General features: G+C 39.5%; 1 protein-coding gene across 2 annotated transcripts; it reads right to left on the reverse strand.

Moving 5' to 3' along the window:
- Positions 1-1,588: 1,588 nt before the first annotated feature.
- Positions 1,589-8,950, reverse strand: cxcr3.2 (chemokine (C-X-C motif) receptor 3, tandem duplicate 2). 2 transcript variants are annotated; one of them, XM_027019458.2, is made up of 3 exons: positions 8,857-8,950; positions 4,295-4,410; positions 1,589-3,489 (listed from the first exon to the last, which is right to left on the reverse strand). In XM_027019458.2, the coding sequence occupies exons 2-3, from the start codon at positions 4,322-4,324 to the stop codon at positions 2,383-2,385; spliced, it is 1,137 nt and encodes a 378-aa protein (XP_026875259.1). In that variant the 5' UTR covers positions 4,325-4,410; positions 8,857-8,950; the 3' UTR covers positions 1,589-2,382. The 2 variants fall into 2 exon arrangements, with proteins under 2 accessions (XP_026875259.1, XP_026875260.1); XM_027019459.2 differs by lacking the exon at positions 8,857-8,950 and adding an exon at positions 4,672-5,511.
- Between the last annotated feature and the right edge of the window lie 1,770 nt (positions 8,951-10,720).

Raw genomic sequence — 10,720 nt, forward strand, 5'->3', positions numbered from 1 at the left:
AAAAAAAAAAGTCCATTTGCAAATCTGTATACACCAATTACTATTGCAAGCATGTAATTTTGTCTTATAACTAAAATCTTAAAGAGGAGGGAAATATGTAGTAATGTGCATAGAGAGGCATAACTGAGAACAGGCAGTATATGTTTTTCTAATAACCACCTCTAATAACCACTAGATGGCACTAGAGCCAAATTTCCAAAGAGTACAAGGAAGAATACAAGGTTGGTTGGTATGTTCATGGGAGAAAAAAAGCAGGGGGTTGTGACTTTGGTTTGTAAATAAAGTATAGTTATATAATTAGTATAGTGTATAGTACATAGGTTTGTATAATTCAGTGTAATATTGTTTTGTTTTTTGTCAATTAGAAAATTGACTAAAGCTTAAAGCAACAGGTTTCCGACACTTACTGGGGTTAATGTTTTTGATAAGTTGTAAGTCTTTATTTTAAATTAACAGTCATTTTGACACTTTATTCAATAATGTAGCAAGCAATGAGAAACTCTCCCGGCGTGTATATTCAAAGCCTGTTAGCTAGGCCTGGATAAATTAGCTAACTAGCTAACGCTGTAAATGTGATCGATATGTAAGAACGCACAGATGATACCGCTCTAAAAACGTTCTTGAAATATGAACTGGGGCATCATCTAATTTAATCAGATACTTTTATTATCTACTATTTAAACAAGGCACAGATTCCACTGTTGACAGAGACCTCTAACAGCCTTTCAACGCTTCAGGTTCAGACAAGTAAAGCCGCGTTGATGTGATCCGATTTCCAGCCTGCGGCGTACAGACTAACCGGGTATTTATGTTTCACACGGAGGTTGTCAGTGAATCCCCTGGGGTCCACGCCCACACAGGAGAGTGGTGAAAGGTGACAGAGGAAAAAGAAAATACAAAACTCCCTTTAATGTCGTTTTAGGGGAAATTTTGAAGGTAACTGGATATAACATTCTTTATACGGAAACATTTATTTTTCACAGATTTAAAAAAACAACTGCATGACCTCTAAAGCCGTGTAATATGGCTACAGAGAAATGTCATCAGGCAGAAAAGCCGCTAAGATGACAAGAGCCAAACAATCACTGCAACACTAAATTGTTGCAAACACCCAAATGTTCCAAAGGTGTTTTTTTGTTTGTTTGTTTGATGTTGTTTTTTTTTTTTTTAATCTTCTTTTTTTTCAGGAAGTGTGTTTCACATTTTGTCAGGACATAAGATGAATAAGGCATTCAAATTTTAAGAAATGTGTTTGAAATACAGTGCTAGCAGTTAAGAAAATCTGCAATGCTTCATGTTACAGGCCATTTCATGCTTCCACACGAAGCACAAAATACTATGTAACTAATATACTAATGTAAAGTAATACAAGCAGTTTGTTCCTGTGCAACCTTACAAGCATGCATGAATAGATGTATAATTAGTTTGTAATAAAAATAATCTGGCCTCTCAGTGGGGTAAATCAAACCTCAAATCACCCTCTGAACTTCACTCTCCCAAAATTGAGATATATGAGCTGAGAACATGTTACTTCCATGTAACCTCCTGTGCAGCTGAGAAGTGATGATGATGATGATGATGCAACATGTTGACATGCAATCATTTTTACTGCATGATTTGGACAGATTTCGTGGAATTACAAAATGGCATCAGCATGTGCACTGTACTCACATTTCAGTTGTTTATATTTGCTGGTATGTCACCAAAAAGTAAAACAAAAAGTTTGAGTAATACATTCTCAATTCTCCTCTTTAGTTATCACTAGTGAAATTGCCAACCAGCTGCCTTTTCAAATAAAGAAGAATAGCCCTTGGGGAACAAAACTGATGACTAAGCTTCTTGTAAGATAATAAGAGAAGAAGAGATGAAAAACAATGTCCAGAGCCAGAGAAGGGTTTCACTTCCTGTCTAAGACCAAGAAACCCTCATCACTTATTTTAGATGTGAGTATACAAAAGCAATGGCCTTTGCATGATTGCCTGGTGGAGTAGAACCATCAATATCAATGTCACAGAGAAAATTTACTTTCTTTGCATAAGATAAACAAGAAGAAAACTTGATAATGATAATGATGAAATGTCACTTGTTAAAACAGCTAACAGTATACTGGAATTATGAAAACGCCACTTTACAACTGATATGTACATTATTTGTTTAAAAGATTATTTGTAATATCTTTAAATGATCATTTATAAAATTTGTAACAAAGCATAACATTTATCCCCACACACTGTTCTACAGTCCTCTATTTAGAATCTGTAGTTAATTTGCCTTTAGCCTTCCTGTATCTCTGATTCTCTTTTATACCTTCCATCTTCTCCAGATACACACCATTTGTCTAATGCTCTGCTGACCAGACACTCCTCAATCCCTTCCATCATCTCAGGCCATAACAGAGAAGTAAGAGGTGTTCTCGCTGTCCGCAGAGCTGAAGGACCCTGGTGGCCTGTGCTTTGATCCCTGACCCTGCGCCAATCCTCTCAGCCTCAGGCTGCCTCGTGGGCCTAGTGCCTCCTTGCACATCAGAGTGAGCTCGCGGCGGAACTTGACCCCCACGAGGCCGTAGAGCAGTGGGTTGAGGGCGCAGTGTGAGAGGCCCATGCTCTCCGTAACCAGGATGCCTATGTCCAGCATGCGGTGGAGACCGCAGCTGCTCTGAATCAGCCCCAGGAGCTGGAGACTGTCCGTCATCTTCAGGACATTGTACGGTGCCCAGCAGGCCACGAACACAGCCACAAGGGAGATGATGAGCCTGAGCGAGCGCCGCTTCTGCCGCCGGGTGCTGGCATGGCAGAGCGCCTGGAAGATACGCACATAGCAGTAGAGCATGACCAGCAAGGGGAGCCCGAAGCCCAACAACAGGTTCAGCAGCTGCATGGCGAAGTGCCAGCGCTCGGCATTGCCGCCGGAGATGTCCACGCGGCAAACCTGGTGGACACCGCTGCCACGCAGTTCCTGGACGTCCCGGAAGTGGATTTCAATAGCAGCCAGGCCCAGGCAGCAGACCCAAATCAGGGCGCATGCCAGCTGAGCAAGGCAAGTATTGCGGCGCCAGCTGGTGTGTACGGCATGCACGATGGCCAGGTAGCGGTCGAAGCTGATGCAGGCCAGGAAGAGCACACCGCAGTAGATGTTCAGCCAGAAAAGCGCCCCTGCCAGCTTGCAGAGTGTGATGCCGAACACCCACCCATAGATCCACTGCATGGCGAAGAGCGGCAGCGTCAATGCCAGGAGAAGGTCGGAGATGGCCAGATGCAGCAGGAAGGTGTCGGTCAGGGAGAAGGAGCAGTGGTTGTGGTGGGTATGCCGGTAGCGCTGCACCACGCAGACCACCAGCACGTTCCCCACCAGGGCCAGGATGAAGATCATGATATAGACCACAGGGATGAAGAGCTGAGTGAACTGCCATGTCTCCTCCAGAGTGCAGGGAGAAGCATCCATGTCATCTTCTTTGGAGTATGTGTAGTTATCAAACCAATATCCTTCATACTGAAAAAAGATCAAAGTTGATGTTGAAGTGGAATATTTATATTATCCAGAGCGACATACATAGTCTTGTCAGTAGGAGGGTATACATGCTTTTAAAATGTATTAGATGACATATTGCGACTGTCACGGTAGGCCGGTCATCCAGCATGAGGGACACACCCACTGCTGCACAGAACCACGCACAGCACCTGGCCCGGTCCCAATCACCCATTTACAGATCATACTCACCTGTTCCTTGTCTCCCTTGTCTTTATTGAAGCCCACAGGTTCCTGAAGTCGGCACTACACATTAGTGGACTATAGAGTGACGTGCCGCTCATCAGCACAGTGCTAAGCCTACGCATTGGTTATTTTTGTTTTCATTATTGCTGTGTTGCAGCTTATTGACCTAGTTGACTAATGGAGAATAAAGACTCATCTGCCTCACCCTCGCCTGTCGCTCTCTCTATGCCACCACCGCCACAGACTCTTTAGTGGATGGGGCTTTTATTAAGTTACATCACTTAATTAATCACAACTCGAAGATTCCATTTGAGTAAAATTAATGGTTACATTTATAGTGAGATGTTTTTTAGAGGTATGATACTACATTGGGGAATGTATTCAAAAGTGTTTGAAAAATCTTTACGTGCACGTATTTGCAGTATTTGTTTATGAGAAGTGATGATTTCATAGTTCATAGTAACTTAATATTGTGGTTTATTGTGTGCCTTTGATGTGTCATCATGTTCATGACTTGTGCAGATATCTTCTTGCATGTTCTATAAAAATGATCATTCCGTCTATAAAAATGATTAGTACTTACATAGTCTTCAGTGGCTACCTGTGAGACCATTGTCACAGAGAAGAGAAATCAGGAATACTGTCACTATTCACTCCCTTTGGCTGTCTTTCTAAATATTCAGAACAGAGGGAGAGAGACTGGGATGCAAAAGAGAAGAAAGGAACATAGAATCAGAATCTTCACCAAATACTCAAATGCTGTGGTTCAATAATTTAAGAGGAAATTTGACAGGACACATTTGAGAATTGAAAACCAAACGTAAAGAAGCAAATCAAAACAACAGCAGCTATAGACAGACACACACATAATTGGACTGGATAAACAGAGTGTGTGTAACATTTAAAAGTTCCACACCAGCATCCATTTTTATTTCACAGCCTTTGTGTTTACACTCTTACTTTTGAGAGTGGAATGAAGGTGGAATGGTTAGAGAGAACCTTTTTGTAGCAGTATGTGGACAATCTATGAGGAACAGACACTGACAGGAAATGAAAGCCCTGAAGATTTCCCAACTGAAGCTTTACTTCTGCCATCACGGTCACTGTTAATCCATGCAGTTTAACACTTTGAATGTTTGAAAGTGGTCTACACAACAAAAAAAGATCAGAAAAAATATCTGTACTTTGCATACTGTAGTTTGCATATCTAACTGGGCAGTTACGTTTGACACTGAGGTTGTCAATGAATCCGCTGGGGTCCACGCCCACACAGCAGAATAGTAAAAGGTAACATAGAAAAAAGAAAATTCAAAACACTCCTTTTAATGTCGTTTTATGGGAAAATGGAAGGTAACTGGATATAACACTCTTTATACGTGTAAGGTTTCCAGCAGGAACCAGGTGAGAGGCAGAACGCAAATGCAGAAGGCGGTTTAATGAGCGAGGGCAATAAAAACACGGGAGGTTAATAAACAGAGACACGGGGAAAACACCGAGGCAAAGTAACACACGAACTAGGCAAACTCAAAAGCAAGGGCGACGACTGTGATAGCGAGAATAATCTGAACACGACGGAACAAACCAAACTTACTAAAACAACCGACAAACCGAAATACAAGACACAGGGCTTAAATAACTGAGAATGATGAATACCAAGCAGACACGGGTAAACATAATGAACTGCGAAAACCAAAACAAGGACTGGGAAAGGAGGAAGCAATGACAGATGCGAAAAACCAGACGAGGGGCGGAGAAAACGAAACTAAAGAACGGAACAACAAGTAGGAAAAGGAAAACAGACGCGACAGGGAAACCATGGAAACAGGGACGCCAGGAGGGTGGCCAAGCATGACAATACGGAAATATTTATTTTTCACAGATTTAACAAACATCAGTGCATGACCTTTAAAGCCGTGTAATGTGGCTTCCTTTGTAGCTGTAATATGGCTACAGAGAAATGTCATCAGGCAGACAAGCTACTAAGATGACAAGAGCCAAACAATCACTGCAACACTAAATTGTTGCAGACACCCAAATGTTCCAAAGGTGTTTTTTGTTTGTTTGTTTGATGTTGCTTTAAAAAAAAAATCTGTTCTTTTTTTTCAGGAAGTGTGTTTCATATTTTGTCAGGACATAAGATGAATAAAGCATTCAAATTTTAAGAAATGTGTTTGAAATACAGTGCTAGCAGTTAAGAAAATCTGCAATGCTTCATGTTACAGGCCCTTTCATGCTTCCAAACGAAGCACAAAATACAATGTAACTAATATACTAATGTAAAGTAATACAAGCAGTTTGTTCCTGTGCAAGCTTACAAGCATGCATGAATAGATGTATAATTAGTTTGTAATAAAAATAATCTGGCCTCTCAGTGGGGTAAATCAAACCTCAAATCACCCTCTGAACTTCACTCTCCCAAAATTGAGATATATGAGCTGAGAACATGTTTCTTCCATGTAACCTCCTGTGCAGCTGAGAAGTGATGCTGATGATGCAACATGTTGACATGCAATCATTTTTACTGCATGATTTGGACAGATTTCGTGGAATTACAAAATGGCATCAGCATGTGCACTGTACTCACATTTCAGTTGTTTATATTTGCTGGTATGTCACCAAAAAGTAAAACAAAAAGTTTGAGTAATACATTCTCAATTCTCCTCTTTAGTTATCACTAGTGAAATTGCCAACCAGCTGCCTTTTCAAATAAAGAAGAATAGCCCTTGGGGAACAAAACTGATGACTAAGCTTCTTGTAAGATAATAAGAGAAGAAGAGATGAAAAACAATGTCCAGAGCCAGAGAAGGGTTTCACTTCCTGTCTAAGACCAAGAAACCCTCATCACTTATTTTAGATGTGAGTATACAAAAGCAATGGCCTTTGCATGATTGCCTGGTGGAGTAGAACCATCAATATCAATGTCACAGAGAAAATTTACTTTCTTTGCATAAGATAAACAAGAAGAAAACTTGATAATGATAATGATGAAATGTCACTTGTTAAAACAGCTAACAGTATACTGGAATTATGAAAACGCCACTTTACAACTGATATGTACATTATTTGTTTAAAAGATTATTTGTAATATCTTTAAATGATCATTTATAAAATTTGTAACAAAGCATAACATTTATCCCCACACACTGTTCTACAGTCCTCTATTTAGAATCTGTAGTTAATTTGCCTTTAGCCTTCCTGTATCTCTGATTCTCTTTTATACCTTCCATCTTCTCCAGATACACACCATTTGTCTAATGCTCTGCTGACCAGACACTCCTCAATCCCTTCCATCATCTCAGGCCATAACAGAGAAGTAAGAGGTGTTCTCGCTGTCCGCAGAGCTGAAGGACCCTGGTGGCCTGTGCTTTGATCCCTGACCCTGCGCCAATCCTCTCAGCCTCAGGCTGCCTCGTGGGCCTAGTGCCTCCTTGCACATCAGAGTGAGCTCGCGGCGGAACTTGACCCCCACGAGGCCGTAGAGCAGTGGGTTGAGGGCGCAGTGTGAGAGGCCCATGCTCTCCGTAACCAGGATGCCTATGTCCAGCATGCGGTGGAGACCGCAACTGCTCTTGATCAGCCCCAGGAGCTGGAGACTGTCGTCATCCATGTCATTTTTTTTAAGCATGCAAATGTGTTTTGTTTTTTTTTTACATTTCTTTTTTTTTTTCCAGGAAGTGTGTTTCACATTTTGTCAGGACATAAGATGAATAAGGCATTCAAATTTGAAGAAATGCGTTTGGAATACGGTGCTAGCTGTTATGAAAATTGGTAATGCGTTCCTCATGTTACAGACCCTTTCATGCTTCCAAAAGTAGCACAAAATACTGTGTAACTAATTTATATCTGATATGAGAACATGTTTCTTTTATGCAACTTCCTGTGCAGCTGTGAAGTGATGATGACGATGGAACATGTTGACGTGCAATAATTATCCTGCACGATTTTGACAGATATTGGAGAATTGCAAAATGGCATCAGCATGTGCACTGTACTCACATTTTAGTTGTTTATATCACACGGAGAGAGTGTGTGTAACATTTAAAAGTTCCACACCAGCATCCATTTTTATTTCACAGCCTTTGTGTTTACACTCTTACTTTTGAGAGTGGAATGAAGGTGGAATGGTTAGAGAGAACAACACCTTTTGGTAGCAGTATGTGGACAATCTATGAGGAACAGACACTGACAGGAAATGAAAGCCCTAAAGATTTCCCAACTGAAGCTTTACTTCTGCCATCACGGTCACTGTTAATCCATGCAGTTTAACACTTTGAATGTTTGAAAGTGGTCTACACAACAAAAAAAGATCAGAAAAAATATCTGTACTTTGCATACTGTAGTTTGCATACCAAATAAGAATTGGGAATTCTATCTATCTATCTATCTATCTATCTATCTATCTATCTATCTATCTATCTATCTATCTATCTATCTATCTATCTATCTATCTATCTCTATCTCTCTCTCTCTCTCTATATATATATATATATATATATATATATATATATATATATATATATATATATATATGCCTGCACTAAATGCAAATAAAACTGGAAGAAAAAAAAAAGAGAGAGACCAGTCCAAAATTTCATCTCTTCATGTATGGAAGCCATTCCATCACAGGAACACCTCATTCTATCTAAATTAAGTATTGATTGGTTGATCACTTGAACCAAATATTATTTAATCAGCCATGTGAAAGACTGGTAGAAAGCAAGGTTACTCAAACACATACAAATCCAGAGAAACTGATCATTTTGCAGTGGTCTCTCAATTTTTTCCAGATCTATATAATTCACATGGTGCTTTAAAATGTTTTTGTCCTGTGCTCACTGTGCAAATAAAGACCATTCATTCAATAATAAAGCATTTACCCAAGTCAGAACATTCAGAATTCCACAAATATAACTGTTAATCTAGTAACATGCTAATCTAGTAACCTATGACCATGCAATTAAGCAAATATAAAAAAGAAAAGCTACAAAGACAATTCATTCAGTGAACGTCTTACTAGAGGTAACAACTGCAGATTTCAAGATTAACAGAAATGTGATCAGGAAAAATAATAACTTTACAAATAATATCAAAACTCTTTTTTGATTAAAAGTAAAACATACAAATCACAGAACTAACGTTCATTACCTTCTTATCCTTTCTCTCTGACAGAGATGCTTGTCTCGCTGAAGTGGTGGGCTTATGTGTTCAGAGAGGTATCAGGAAATGAAAATATTTTGTTTCTTCCTTAATGACCAGTCTGGTCAGCAGTCAGCATTTTAATATACAGATTTCTTTGTCAGTGTACAAATACTTAGGGATTCTCTTTTTTCTAATCTGTGAGTTAGAGCTTGAAAAAAAAGGCAGAAAATACAGACATGGGTGTAGACACTACAATGAAGCTGTAATAGGACAGGAACATGAATTTTATTGATTCGGTCCAGTTCAGCACACTGGACTTGAAATTAAACAATTCCTGTGAGTTCAAACTGCAGCTTGAGCTTTGATTTGAGGATATTAACATATATAATAAATGGACCAAACATGAACTGGGGGATGATGTATAATTTAGCCAACTGACTTAATCTTAAATCAGTTTGTCATGTTCACTACTTGGTTTTGATTTCTTTGCGGTTGATGTCTGACTGACATTCTTGAAACGGGTCTAACAAGGAGGCTTGAAAACTGAGTAGTGCACTACATGAGGAAGCCAATGCATGTTCCCATGGAACCATCGTATTTGTCTGAAGGTATGGGGTAAGGTTAGGGGTTTGATACAGCTGTGTTTACGCCCACAAGTCGACTTTGTGCTGTCTGCACAAGGGTGACCCCTGCATTTGCTTATTGAAAAGCCACCACAGGTAAATACAATGAGGAGGTTACATGCTGTAATCGGGTGGTTCCTGTTAGGGCGCTGATCATAGTTCCTGCAGTTGTGTTGGATTCTGTCATTCAGGTGAATGTCATTCAGGCCACCTTCTTTCTCAACATTCTCTCCCATAGCTAAGATAGTCTCAACACATCAATACTTTTGAGAAACTGTGGATAGTTTGATACAAAGTCATATTCTGTAACCATAAAGAAAACAGTCTATGACAAGAAGGAAGAAGAGACAAAATGCAGTGAAGAAACATAGAACCAGTTTCTGTGTGAAAATGGCTAACATTTCAGTAACTTTATATCTTTGGATGCTTGGCAATCTGAATGCTTATTTATCTTTTTAAAAAGAGTTTCCCCCACGTTTCAAAGCCATTTTCCATTAAGTATGAATGTCCCATGCTTTAGCCACATTTAGGTGTGCTTAGTTTTTCATATTTATTTAGATGTGGCCTATTTATGGACATTGATGGGAACTGGCCCATATTTCACCAGTTGCCCTTACAGAAATTTGGTTTATACAGGGGACAACAGCAGCACACTTCAGACCTCTTGTTAGCTCTATGTTGTGCATGAACTAATGATACACAGTGACACAGTTGGCACGGAAACAAAAGGCCAACCAATTGACCCTTATGGTCCCTCAAACTGGGGGACAATATAGAAGAAGGGTGGTGCACATAATAAATATGTAAAGACCCTCCAATTAAAGCTGATACTTGGGCATTTTCCTCAGTAACATTGATTCATTTAATATTCAGTACGCTTGAGTACAGAACCAAAATTATTTATATTTAGTTAAAAAAAAACAATTAGATGCATGACTTTGAATCCATTACAGGTTTTCCTACAAACAACACATGACAAAATATGAGAAGGCATACTTCATGATGATAACTACCTAATTTTGGCCAGCACTGTTAGACTACTAAATTCTATCTTGTAGTGACCTCAATCACAGCACAAAGCGGTGCCATTTCCTTCCTTGTATAAGGGGAATGTAACATAAACACATTTAAACACATCTAAAAACGTGCTCTATAACTGGTTAATCAGAAATCCCTCATGTTATTACTTTCTGCTCAAGTTAATTGAAATGCTTCAGTAATTGGTCTGAAAAGAAAACCCATTCTTC

The sequence above is a fragment of the Electrophorus electricus genome, chromosome 10 (assembly GCF_013358815.1).
Source record: "Electrophorus electricus isolate fEleEle1 chromosome 10, fEleEle1.pri, whole genome shotgun sequence".
NCBI classification, from domain to species: domain Eukaryota; kingdom Metazoa; phylum Chordata; class Actinopteri; order Gymnotiformes; family Gymnotidae; genus Electrophorus; species Electrophorus electricus.